The following is a 13797-nucleotide window of genomic DNA, read 5'->3' as shown; positions in this document are numbered from 1 at the left end:
GGGGGGGGGGGGGCACACGTACTCTCCCTTTGATTTTGGTATTTAACATTAGCCCTATTGGCGTTGCATGGAAAGAATGGGACCAAAAGCCGGCAGTCGACCCCCCCCCCCCCCTATTGAAGGTGTTCCGCCCGCCACTGACCCTCACTACACACCAAGTTTTACTAAAATACCGCTACCCATTTATCTAGCAAGGGTATGTCTGACGGTAAGGTCAGATATGACCCATTGTATTGTCATCTGTTGTCATGGATTAGTTCAGTACTAAGTTTATTGGACTGCAGCGTTATATTGCCATTTACACCAGAAAGGTGCAAAGGCCGGCAGGCTGCATGTACACTTTGAACGTTTTTCGTCGAAAACCGACTCGTTGACAATACGCGCATTGGGCCGATTATGGCTAGTCATACGTAGTGGTCAATGTCGCTTGTCAGAGCAATCGGTCCGATCGGTATGAATCTTTGTTGACAAAACGGCGCCGTTACGTACGGGCAGGCTGGCATTCGTTCATCGTGGAACGTTCTGGTCTCTCATGAGGACTGTGTTGTGATGTTATTTATCAGACAAGTGGAGAATAGCAGCATTCACTAAATGCAGCTTTCAGAAGGTCATCCAATGTTGAGTTGGCTGTCTGCTGAAATCTGCAACGCCAGCCTGTCCCGGCTTTAGTGAGAGGTTGGCACTTCGGGAATAGATTCGCAATTTGGGTACACTCTATGCCTCGATGTCATAATCGTCATCATTAGTATTCTATGTTTGGCCCCCGCCGTCTTTGTAGACCTAAAACTGGCTTCAGTATAATACATAGATCAATAAGGCGACAGTCGACAGGTGTGTGGTTCAATCACACCCACATTTCAATTAGGTCTGATCGTAAAGTTGTGCGATGCATGGCACATTTCTAAAAATGTAACCATATCCAAGGTCGTTAGGCTGCGGTATGATTAACTGACATGCTTATTGCTTATGCCATATTAGCACACATAATTGTTACTTATACGTACTAATTGAACGTCAGACTACTAAAACCCGAGATAACATGAATTATGTTGTCTATGCTAAAACATATTGAGCGTTTAAAGGTATACGGCTGTGGTGGTAGGCTTACTTCGCTCATCGTCGTTGTCGTTTTTTCTGAGTTGGAAACAGCCCGTGTAATTGCATTCCACTTGCAAATGCAATATGGATTCTAATTGCGATGGCACAGTTCCATCACAGCTGCATTGCATCTATTTTTGTCATATAAACCGTCCCGTCTACCCTGGCTAGTCCGTACCAGTCATTTTCATTATACCGTCTCGCTGGACTCATATCCTACGGATCGAGCTGCTCCGTTGCCCTCTACCTCCCTCCTCTGCCCGGGTCGGATGTACTGGCGCTATTGACTTTCCGCCAGCTCTGGGCCGGGGCTGTCCGACACTGACACCTCATGGTAGACAGCTCGTGACAGAAGGCCCACCCACTCCGCAGCATATTGTCACAGCAGTCGATGTGTAGGCGAGGTGACAGGAGCGGACGGACGGACGGACGGACGGACGGACGGACGGGCGGGCGGGCGGGCGGGCGGGCGGACGGACGGACGGGCGGACGGACGGACGGATGGATGGGCGGACAGACGGACGGACGGACGGACGGACGGACGGGCGGACGGACGGACGGACGGACGGACGGACGGACGGACGGACGGACACACCTGTGGCGTCAATGGCGGTAGTGGCGGGGGAGAGCCTCTGGCTGCGGCTCGATTGATCGCTTTCCCTCCCCCGCTCTATCGGCCGCCACAGCTGACCAATGCAGTATAGCGATGGCGCTGAGCCTCCTGAGACCCTCGCAGGTGTCTGGCGTTATGCCCAGACGCCGTCGCTGGGTGGTTCTTTGGGAGGGCTCGGCGAATAGAGTGCCGGGGTGCGTGACTCCGGGGTGTTAGCGCGACGCTGACGTCGACCCGAGCCAACCACACCCTTCCGTGTCCAGGGAGGGGTGTCACTACGCAGCCTTCCGCCTCGGGAAGGGGTTGGTGCGAGCCGGGGATGGGAATGTCCATAGAGGGTAATGCTCATGCGTCCACTCCACTCGAGACAGTCTCGAGTCCACTCTGGGGATCGGTACACAACGCGTTATCAAAGTATCACGGACGAGAAATTGAGTTGAGGACTTCTTGGGTAGGGCAGAAGGAGTTCACGACTGTAATGAAGCTTTTGAGCGCCTCCTGCTGAGGCTGGAGTGTCGTTTTAACACACCGTCCCCAGCGTTGGATATGGTCGAACTGGAGCACCTATCGACCCACTGGGCACGGTGTCTGTGCACTAGCCAGCAGCGAGTCGACGGTTACGGCACACATAGCAGCGCAGTGCGAGTAAAAATACACTGCGTCATTAGTCTATTACGGGCACAGTGCACGTGTAACCGTTGAGGTGAGGGAGCTCGCGGTACTCAATATCGTCACGCAGGGCTCTGGTGGACTTTGTTTTCACTGTTGGACGCTATGGTTACGTGAAAACAGTAGATATACAGGTGGTAGTTGATTAGGGTGATTTGGGGAGCGGTGGACATTTGACGTCATAGGACATGATTAAGTTGGTGCTTCTGGACGTCGCTTATTAATAAACTGAATTGCGCCGTCTGCCGACCGGTCTACAGGGGACATGGTGCTTACTAGGTATATAGTGAGGTACCCAATAGCCATCTAGTCAATATTGCCATGAGGCTGCACCGGCCTTGCTTTGCCCGAATAGAATATATACAATATTGCCATGTTTGTGGTTCAGGTATTGGCAATGCTTTCTGAAGTTTTCGTTTTTCATGTTCGCGATGTCATCCTTTGCCGTCTCTGTCACCAATATTGACTCCACTGCTTACCTTTATTGTGCGTAATTCACCAACAAGCTCGTTTGGTTTATTTATTTACGTCTACCCCGTTGTTCTGTGTCCACAGGCGGTGACACGGTCGCCCTGGAGCTGGCCAAACGTGTGCGGGTGCTCTGCTGGGTGATGACCCAGCCGGCCAACCACGAGAAGAAAGCGCGACACGTCAAGGCCACCTGGGGCAAACGCTGCAATAAGCTGCTCTTCATGAGCACAGTGGAAGGTGAGCAAAATGGGCGGCAGGAGGGATACAGCGGGCGGGGCAGTTCATCCGTTTAGAGTGTATTTACTCAGTGTCAGATAGGGACAGTGGTTGGAGTGGTGCTCGACACCAAGTCAGCGATGTGCAGGCATGCAGTGATTCAAAGGAGTGACTGAACGTTGGAGAAGTGCATTGGTGATGTCAATGAGAGAACATGCAAGCACGTCACATGTCTCACAAGCATTTCCTGATAATTGTAGACTCGTCCCAGCCAGATAACAGACTCTCCCTTCCCCTGTCGCCATTTGTCCGTCCGCCACCATCTCCCCTGTTTCTGTCACCGTCTCCCCAGCTCTCATCACTCTCTCCCCTCCCTCCCCTCCTTCCCCTCCCTCCCCGGGCGCCCCGCTCCCCGCTCCAGTCTGCACCGCTCTACTCGGCTCGAACCCCGACCCGCTCCGGCCGGCCAACTCGGCGTCGATACCGGGTTACCATGGCAACTGCCGACGGCGCCTGAGGCGTCTGCCTGCACAGCGCTGGCGGCGGCGACCCTGTAACAGGTCCCCCTGACGCCCTGACGCCGCTGTCGCATACGGTCTCGATATGTATGGGTCGCTGTCGTATCTGTATCGCTGCCCTGGGGATCACTCCATTGACCATAGAGCTGGGGATCTACATACAGGTTTATTCTTTTTTCTCTCATTTTTTCGGGCACATGTAAGACCGGGGATTCTGCGACGAATGGGCATTGTGATAGCACTGCATGACTTGCATATAAGAGGAGAGGATATATTTCGGGCCTCGTACTGTGTAGTTTTACACCCATGCAGGGAAATCTGATGGTGAGGGTAGATCAGCTGGTACCGGCTCTGCAGTCTGCATGGAGTGTTATAGATAAGGTGGAGAGTAAGTGCAGAGCAGTAAGTGCAACGTGATAACAGTGAGAGTGTTAGACTCAAGAACAGCCAATAACTACATAGGGCTGGGCCGCCGTGCAAACAGTTGTAAGTGCCACGCACCCCTGTCATCATATCGCTGTCGTTGGACAATTAGTGTGCAAGCTAGCTCTCGGGAGACGATGATGACATCCCTCTGTGCATTATGAATGGACTGAGAGGTCATGGATATTGAATACAAACATGGTCGTAGCGATAGGAGCGAAGCGGTCAGCATCCTCGGTTATTTTTAGAGCAATGAATTATTATTCGCCCCACCCTGAGCGAACAATATCAGATATAATGCAATTTTTCGTTTACGATGACCGTGCTGGCTGCTCCTAGCCGACTTTTATAGCTATCCCTATGCGCCAATTGTGTGCTATAGCTCTACCATATAGCTGTGATAGTTGTGCCACTGTGATAACCCTGGCTCGGCGGCGCACTTCGTGACAGTCGCCGGAAATTCTGAGGCGCCATAAAATTATATGGGCTGTCCTGAGGGCTGTTGCATGACGGCGGCTTCTTTCCACACCGCTCTAGATTCATAAAGTCGGAGCTCACGTCGCTGCCACATTTCATAAGCCAGAGCTGACGATATAAGCAGCTACCCCACTCACAGACAGCCAGAGCATCATATGATTCCGAAACTATGCGTGTGATCTGACCAAACCGTATAGCCAGGTGCACCTGGGGTCTAGGTGATCGCCCTGTCATGACACCGCTGTGAAAAGTGAAGACCCACCCTAACGATTTGTCAACCCATGTAACCTGGCCCAACGTAGTGATCTGAACCAACCATGCGACTTGATCTGACCTCGTAAGCTGACCCGACCCGTGACATGACCGGCGATCCGACCTGAATCGATGACCTGCTGCTGTCATGACTTGAATCAATACTTTGGCCTAGCCTGCTAATGTAACTCGAAACCTTACCCTTGATCGATGATCATACCCCACTGCTCGATATGACCTGTGACCTCACCTGACCCGGTGACCTGCCCTCAGATCCGGAGCTGCCGTCGGTGAAGCTGGACGTCGAGGAGGGCCGCAACTTCCTCTGGGCCAAGACCAAGGAGGCGTTCCGCTACGTGTATGAACACCACTGGGACGACGCCGACTGGTTCTTCAAGGCGGACGACGACACGTGAGTGGCGACCGGTCAGGTCAGGTCACGGTCACAGACTGGCGCGAGTCGACCGGTCCTGTGGGGGACGCGAGTGGAAGTGGGGAAAGTGAACAGAGGTGCCGTTACAACTTCCGAATTATAGAAGGAACGGGTGAGGTGAGATGTATGACAAGTCGCCAGATGAATGAGGCAAGATTATCTTGGTGAAACGATAAACCGCACGTTTTAACAAATGCCCATAGACTCGGAAAAAAAAATTGAGACGTGGTACTCACCGGGCAAAGGCCCTCGTTTGGGAATAAAACGTTGACACATCAATCCTCAACTTTTAATTACCCAAATACAGTCTACTGAAAACAGCTGACAATTATACATTCCATGGTTCGATGGTGCAAAAAAAATAGTATGTACATAGTCCATTAGTCGTTCTCCTGTGTTGTCAAAATGAAGTCGTTCTCATGAATGCCTGACTTTGTACAGTGTGCCTAGTGACAGACACGGTTAGGTTTCCTAGTCAGACAGCACGGCGACTGGGCCGCTTTGGGACCCGTCACAGGGGGCGTTCCTGTGGCTTCTATCGCACAATTTATTGCCGCGAAAAGTTGGGTCGGATTTATCGCTGCTATAACTTTCTTAGCCGCTAAACGCCCGTGTTACCCAGCCTAGTCAACGTGACCACAGAGTTAGTAAAGTTAAATGGATCCCCTCTTTAGCCACCACAGACGGTATCAATTATGTCTATAGGTTTAGCGGTTAGCGGTGTCTGTAAATCCGGTGCCACTCTATTCGGATCACGTGCGACGTTAGCCGGTGTCGGCGACACGGCGGCCCGCGCGGCGGCCCGGCCGATAATCCCTCATTATGGAGCGACAAGTGTGGCCGAGCGACTGGGGGTACGGGGGCCGTGGTGATACACTGGGTGACACGGCACCGTGGTGATACAACGAGCCTGGTAATACACAGGGCCACAGTGAGCTGTGATACACGAGATACATCCGGTGGCGGCACACACATACTACATACTAGGTCTAGGTACATGTATGTATAGGTCATACTATACATACATGCGGCACCGTGTATACGGGATGACACAGGGCTGTAGCGGCACACTGAGCGATACCGGACTCTGGTGATAAAACGCTGCCGGTTTTCAAGAGACAACACGGACTTTGAAGCTTCGTTGGGTGAATAAAAATACTGCAGACTGGCTGATGGTGTCACCTTAGTGGTGAGATTCGTGTCTCTCTGACAAGTCTCATAGCCTGTATGACTGGTCAGACCTGTCAATTTGAATTACATTTCCGATCGGTCAAAGGAAGGAGGCCGGAGGGCCTGTTGGGGGGCCGTCTATCCAGGTACCCGTGTGAAGTCCGGTAGCGTTATGGTCGTAATCCTGTTTTCCAGTTGATGCATTAGCATATAATCACTGTCACAGATCATTGTGTTAGAAATGGCAGGTAACGGTATCTGGCTCGTGTCTATATTTACACCTAGGTATGACGGTTTCATTATTTATTGGAGAGACGCTGTCCTGACCCAAAAATCACGATGCAGTCAGGAGAAAACCTGGCGAATTTATTGCTATTGAGTTACCTTAAGCGGTCTACGATATGACATCGATGTCACTGGCTAGTTCTGTAAGACGCCCAGGTTTCTGAGGCTTGCCTCCGTCAGCTAACTTCCTGGTGACCACCGTCATCCAGGACGCTCAGCTGCTACGACTTGCAGCATTCAGCCAACTCCTAGCCAGTAGTTCCTCCCATCCACTGTGCTTACTACTGCACTGCGGCAACTGCAGCATTAACTTTTACCCCTTCGTCTCTCATGGCGCTAAGCACAGTGATGCCTTTTCTTTAATGACAGACGCTGCCAATGTCCACCATCGACCCCGGCGAGCAGTAGAGGTCAGCTCGCTGGGAACCGGCACACCTGTGTAGAACAACTGCCCTAATGTTCACACCCGGCGATGACGTGTCATCAGTCTGTGCCGCGTTCCTATGACCTCCACTCTGGTGAGTGGTGGAGTGCCAGACTGCCGGCTGGCGACGCGCAGTCTTGAAATTGAAAAGTATTGAGCAGGTGAGGCATAAAACTGGTGCAGGCAGCACCGTCTTCCTATTGCGGCGGTTTGAAAGCTGCATTGATCGGAGATGTTGCCGCCGGGCGATGAGGCTGTTGACCTCTGACCGGGTGTTCCCTGGGGGTGGTAGTGCCGTGGTTATACGGCCGTGGTCCACTGGTTTACGTTCTGTCTGCACCCCGCACGCCGAGACGGAGCGCCACCCCGCGGTGGCCGTGCGTGGACACGCTTCTTACGATCGATCAATGGCGGAGGTGGAGGTGACTGAATGATTCAGTACGGACGGAGTTTGCCAAAAACACACCGGCGCTTTGGGCCACTAAGTGATGGCACTTTGTGGTCTCTTTATGCGTGTTGAAGGCCCGATTGTTGTGTTAGTAATAGCGAGCCCATTTAGCAATTTCCTTCCGTGCCTCTCTTCGGGTGAAAAGGCGTAGCGAAGTTGAGTTGTTGACTCGGTCGATGGCTTCATTGTTCATTGAATAGTGTTGTAGTTGAGTCCATCTTCTCCCTTGTAAAAAGCGCGTCTACCATATGAATTTTACCTCGGTCTCCTTGCCATGCATATCATCAGCAAGTGTTTCATATATGCAGACTTAGACGTATATAGAGTTAGGCAGCCTGAAACTAACAGGACATGAAACTTAAATGGCACATAAACGCTCTCGTCGTCCTGACTGCGGTGTCTATTGCTGAAGCTCGATATTCTACTCTTCTTCAGCGCCCGTCCATGCCAAGCTTCGCCGCTCACTGTGGTCAAGTCCTAGCGCTCAGCTTAGCTTCGCCTTCCTTCATGCTTAGCGCTAGGACGAACTTTGCTCAAGACGCTAGCTTCGTCTTGAGCTCCACTCATCCATCTGAATTTCTGGTCGGCGTACCCGCGCTGAGCTCCTTCTGTCCACCGTCCTAGCGCTGATTTTCTGTCCTCCGGCAGGTACGCTGTGATGGAGAACATGCGGTTCCTGCTGGAGCCCTACCCGCCACAGCACCCCATCTACTTTGGCTGCAAGTTCAAGCCGTTCACCAAGCAGGGATACATGAGTGGCGGCGCAGGTCAGGCGGGGCCCAGACTGAAGGCAGTCGGGGTGTGACCGAGGGGATGGATCCAGAGGGACCTGAGGGTGTGTGGTTTTTGTCTGTTTGGAATTGGCCTGTTGTTTGTGACGTGATATGCGTAACAACGATGGCTGTACCAGTTACGAAAAGGCAATGGACTTGGTGATGATAGCTTTATGGTTATGCTCTTATGATATTCGGCTATGGCCGTGGTAACATTTGATTCGGGTTAGCTGTATGTAGACGCTTTATACAGGCTACATAGGTCTGGAGGGACACCGTGTTATGGCCAACATTTCTGTAGAATACGTTGATGGGGCAATAAGTCTAACTGCACCCAGGTCATAAGACATTGCAATCGATTTGACCGTGCAATTTACGTGAGGCACGTGCATTGTTTATGTTGTGTGGATTTATTTGTTCCACATGCTGTGTACCGTTTATGGTTGTGCTGGCCCTTCCACTTCCCGATCACGGGCGGTGTCATTAGGATTTGGGTTCACGTCCTGTGTGGAATTTACGACCTATTGTGGCTAAAAAAGGGGGTGCTGGCTAAACTGTCGTGCTTCACCCTCACACGCCCCGCTAGTGGTCGCGCAGGTGGCAGGCTGTTGGCACTTGCAGGATCTTACCACGCCTTTTTCAGTCGGCCAATGTCCACTGTCCAATGCCTACCTAGTCCTCTAATTCAGTCCAGCCCAGGGATAATCTTTTGGAGGGAAAGCGAACTGTCCTATTCAGTACTCTGTCTGTCTATTATAATAACTCACCGCACTTCACTCCGCATCGCCTCCCGCCAGGTTACGTGCTGAGTCGCGAGGCCCTCAGACGGTTTGTCGAGGTCGGACTGAAAGACCCGAAAAAATGCAGGAAGGACCACGGCGGAGCAGAAGACGCCGAAATGGGTGAGTTTCTGCTCAGAACGCAGCCAGCTACGTAGAGCAATATCAGGTAGTATCTACCGTCTGAAGAAAGCTCAGCCGCCTATAACAGTGCCCTGAAGGGGACCTTGCTACATATCGACGCGTTTTTTCCCGAACCCCACATCTCTTGGAAAACGCGACGATATATTACCGCTCACTGCGGACCTGTTCGGTATCCGCTGATATATTATTTACGAGTAATGGCGTTACTTCACCACCTCCTACCTTGTTCGTCACAGGGAAGTGCATGGAGAAGCTGAACGTCACGGCCGGGGATAGTCGGGACGCCCAGGGACGGTACCGGTTCTTCCCTTTCACTCCGGAGAGTCACCTGGTCGCGGAGAAGTTCCCCAAGAACTTCTGGTACTGGAAGTACGTCTTCTACCCCCAGCCCAGGGTGAGTGAGTGGGCGGGAGGGGAGAATATGGTAACGGTTGACGGTCAGGGGATGCCGGGGCCTGATGCTTGCTATGAACGTTAGCTCAGATGGCGATTGGCTATCGGAGGGCTGCGGACACAGTTCAAAGACAGGACGCGGGATGCAGACGGGGCGGGATAGTTGCAAACCGTACAAAACATTGAACTGTTAAGCCCGATAGTTTGGAAAGTTAGGCTGTTACATGGCCTGAGGAAGCATGGCCCTGTCAACGTTTGGTCATTTTGAATACAAAATAATGAAATAGAGCTCAGTTTCACAAAGAGACTGTCGTAGGCGTGACTATCCTGTCCGGAATCCGAATCTGGAACGGTTACATCAGACGAACACGGGCCCTCGGACATTGAGGTCCATTTCATTCATCATCGGACGCGGAGTCAGCAGCTTGGCAGTTCAGTTGATAGACCTATCGACCTGTGGGCCGACAAGGATTCTCCATCTGTCAACAGCAGATAAACCCATAAACTGGCTGAAGTTGATGCATGTCGTGTTCTTCTTAGGAAGTTTGTTCGTTTCGACTGAACCCGTCCACTTTTTTAAAAGTTTGTGCCAAGTCTGATTGTTTGATACTAGTTTGATGAAATTTGATGAAGCTCAAAAGTTTGATTTATGATTTATTGTCCGAGCAACTGTTACCATCACAGTTTTTCCTCACTATTTTGTCACGGCCAGCAACCGAAACATCCCCGTGAAACGAAACAGTTGGGGTGCCGAAGCGACGAGGACGACGAATCCCTCAGAAAGGAGACGCTCTCTCAGCTGATAACGAGTGACTGCAGCTGTTTAGGAAGACGTACCGAACATCAACATTTGTTGGATCAGGTTTTCGTTGTCATCCACATAAAAAATAAATGCTTCAGTTATACCAAAACTCGTTACAAGGCTATTCATATTGTGAACACACTAACCCAAATGCCGTTCAATGCCCCGCATGCGAGACAAAATAAACGTGATCCCGTGCGCTCTATATGACCACTTAGTCGCCTGGTCCTAGCACCCTTATCAATGGTCGTTAGGTTTCCATGACAACTGTCGCCGGTGTGCACGGAAGTTATCGCCTCGTGCCGCCGGCCGCGGCGATGACGTGACCCCATCCGAACACGGTCACCGATTATGTCCATTACCCCACCAATAGGGCCTGTTTACAGAAGTCCCCGGCGTAGGCGCAGAGCACGTCAGCGAACCGCAGGCATTGATAATGTACAATCGACCTGCCCACGACACCACGCCATAAGCCGTTGTTCGGTACATTGCGATAATTAGTGTTAGGTGCTTAGATTAGGTCCTGCAATTTGCGCACATGCTGCTGAATGACCGGTGACCTTTAGGTGTGCCGTGCAGCTCATACATGACATCATCCAGGCATTTTCTAAAGCTGGCTTCTGTGGTCCGTAGGTGAATGACCTGAAGCCTGAGTTGTATTATTGACTTCATCTTAGTAATGTATGTTTTTGCCGCTATTGAGCGTTATGAAAGTGTCTCGCGACAGCGTTGTTGTACGTTGCCACTCCCATTCATTCTCACCTCCTACTAGCTACTTCCCACTGACGCCGTCCATCGCCTGTCCACAGGGCATGGACTGCTGCTCCGACTCGGCCATCAGTTTCCACTACGTGCCGCCCAACATGATGTACACCATCGAGTACCTCATCTACCACCTGAAGCCGTACGGCGTGCGCACCCGTCTGATCCCCGCTGCCCCGCCGGACTCGGCCGTCATACCGCCGGGGGTCCACTTCCCAACGCCGCCGACTACCGCGTCACCTATCGGCAAGACGACCGTACCAGAGGTTCCGCGGCGCACCACCAGGGCGGCGGTCAAAGCGGCGAGTCCGCACGCAGCTCCGAAGACGACAGCTGGGAAACGGTTGACGACTCCGGCGGCGCGCACCAAACGCTCCGTGAGCATGCTGCCGTCCAGGAGGCCGACGGGAGGGTCTGCAAAGCCTCGACGACCCACCGAGGCGGCGGCGGGTCGCAAGACGGCGACCCCCGGCGCCCCGGCTGAGAAAAAGGCGCCCACAGTCCGGACTGCACGGCCGACAGCGGCCGCATCCCAACCCCCAGCGACAGGGAAGGATTCCGGAAAACCAGCGGCGAAAGGGGCATAGCCGGGAGATAGCACTTCGCCGTCCTGCACTTCGAACGTGTCCGCCGGAGACTGAAGCAGTTGTCATCACTAGGAAACGCTGGAACGTAGGAAGTTCAGCCGAGAACTAGTCGGTCCTTGCCAAAAACAGGCCAAACGGCGGTAGGCGGGGACATTGCTCGGACGGCCATACGGATGACAAGGAGATCGTTAGGTCCTAAACTAGTATGTTGAGCGGTGCTGGTCACGAGGTGTGTCGGAAGGCCGACATTCGACGCCAGTCAGGCCGTGGACGCCGCATTGGCCGCGGGGCTGGGACGGTCAGTTGGCCTCGGGGCTGTGGTAGGGTGATAACTACGGAGTTACCATACAGTGATATTTGTGGGGATGGGATGGCAATGTGTAAACGAACTTTGTGTGCGTGTGTGATAACGTTAGAATGGGTACGCCCCCATTTTTGTTCGTCTCAAAACCATTGAGATGACTACAGGCAGCTGCCATATGCTTTTAAACAACAATCCCAATTATTTTGGGAATTCGAGTAGCACAAGCGTGACATTCCCAGTCATTGACACGTTGTTCGCTCCGTGTTTTTAGTCTCTTACCATTCCTTGACAAACGGGTGAAATTAGGGAGTGAAGACAGTAAATGTGCTGATCTCGAACATTCGTGATATCGTTGATAGTCATGCCAGCGGAGACATGCGCACACCGAATACGTGCCCATAGTAAACGGAACATTCCAGAACATGTGATAACCGACTGCCTTTGCTCCTACCACGCACACTGCTAACGATGTCGGAATGAGCCCATCCTGCGGCCACCAGAGCTATCTGCTAAATTAGTTGGTGTGAAAACTTCCTGGTCCGAGTGAGTCCGGACAGCCTGCGCAGCGCAGTTGTCCGCGGAAAACTCTGCTGATTTACATGTTACCAACGACTTTCCGAGGCTATACATAATGCTCCTGACGGCGTTTGCGATGAAACAGCCAATGCTACCGTGCTCCCGTGTGCTTCGTCGCTAGGATCGGCACACAGCCTCGTGGTTTTTATTTATGCCAGTACCAGCGGCAACCACACGAAGTACCGAGTGTTGCGTTTGTCCTATGTGCGCCTATGGTGAACGGGCGACGGCGTGGCGGAAAGTGGGAAGATGAGTAGGTACCTTGACGTGGTCGCGCCCATTTTACAAATGAATTGTGCCAAAGGCGCGCAGTGCCCCCGCTCCGATGCTGGGTGAAACAGTGTGTGATATGCGTCGCAGTGGCACTCGTGAGTCGGTTGGTACTTGCAGAGCATCATCAGACTGATGTTTGGTGTTCGTCCGACCTGTCCACCGAATGCCACTCTGGAATTAACACCGTGCTGTGTTGCGAGTCCCACCTCGCTGGGTGAATTCAGGGGGGCTCGTGGCACGGTTACCCTAGGAGCGTCCGTCAGCCCTGTCGTGTGTGGTAGGCTGTCTGGGGCGCGCGGGGCTGCTTGGAAACGGTGTTGGGAAGCGCAATGGGAATCCACGGGGGGGGGAGGAGTTGTGTGTTTTATAAACAGGTAACGGGTGCAGTGCTGGGTGGGTGGGCGCCATTGGCGACTGTGTGCGCGCTACGGTTAGCCGCGCGGGCGCCCAGACGTGACGTGTCCACATATCAATAAATTGCTTGTCTGAAGTGTGTATTAATAATTAATATGGTTTATAGGTGTCAGCACCTACTCAGGCGGCATTTTTTGGAGAGGAAAATTCGATCACATTCTAACAATGCCGATCCGGAATGCACAACAGGAGTCAGGAAGGTGTTCTGGCATGTGTTCTGCCAGACCTTCTGGCGAAGGTCTAGCTACAACAAAATAAAGTACAGATGCAAGTGACGGTCCGACCAGAGGCTGAAAAAACAAGTACGACAAAACATATGGTGCGAAAACTAACTTTGAACAGGTCACATCGCCTAACACGTGCACACGTGTGACAACAAAACCCCTCCACCCCCTCCCACATTTTCCAAGCAACAGACCCTCGTCTCCCGGAATCCGATAACAGCTCGTTGATAACATGTTCCACATTCTTTCATGTCAGGAGAGGAGACCGG

The 13797-nt window shown here is 52.4% G+C and overlaps 1 protein-coding gene across 1 annotated transcript; it reads left to right on the top strand.

Moving 5' to 3' along the window:
• Positions 1-2938: 2938 nt before the first annotated feature.
• Positions 2939-13380, top strand: LOC122393479 (glycoprotein-N-acetylgalactosamine 3-beta-galactosyltransferase 1-like). Its single transcript, XM_043389504.1, has 6 exons — positions 2939-3088; positions 5011-5149; positions 8146-8264; positions 9068-9172; positions 9430-9587; positions 11198-13380. Exons 1-6 carry the CDS (start codon positions 2992-2994, stop codon positions 11735-11737), a joined length of 1158 nt encoding a protein of 385 aa, XP_043245439.1. The 5' UTR covers positions 2939-2991; the 3' UTR covers positions 11738-13380.
• Positions 13381-13797: the final 417 nt, after the last annotated feature.

The sequence above is a fragment of the Amphibalanus amphitrite genome, unplaced genomic scaffold (genome assembly GCF_019059575.1).
Source record: "Amphibalanus amphitrite isolate SeventyFive unplaced genomic scaffold, NRLGWU_Aamphi_draft 000537F_arrow, whole genome shotgun sequence".
In the NCBI taxonomy this organism is placed as follows: Eukaryota; Metazoa; Arthropoda; class Thecostraca; order Balanomorpha; family Balanidae; genus Amphibalanus; species Amphibalanus amphitrite.
The sequence above is the reverse complement of the archived record's forward strand: the minus strand, read 5'-3'. Positions and strand labels throughout refer to the sequence as shown.

Coding starts and splice junctions, on each gene's coding strand:
- LOC122393479 (XM_043389504.1), top strand. CDS start 2,992: ATGACCCAGCCGGCCAACCACGAGAAGAAAGCGCGACACGTCAAGGCC. Junction 8,265..9,067: donor ATACATGAGTGGCGGCGCAG/GTCAGGCGGGGC, acceptor GCCTCCCGCCAG/GTTACGTGCTGAGTCGCGAG. Junction 9,588..11,197: donor TCTTCTACCCCCAGCCCAGG/GTGAGTGAGTGG, acceptor GCCTGTCCACAG/GGCATGGACTGCTGCTCCGA.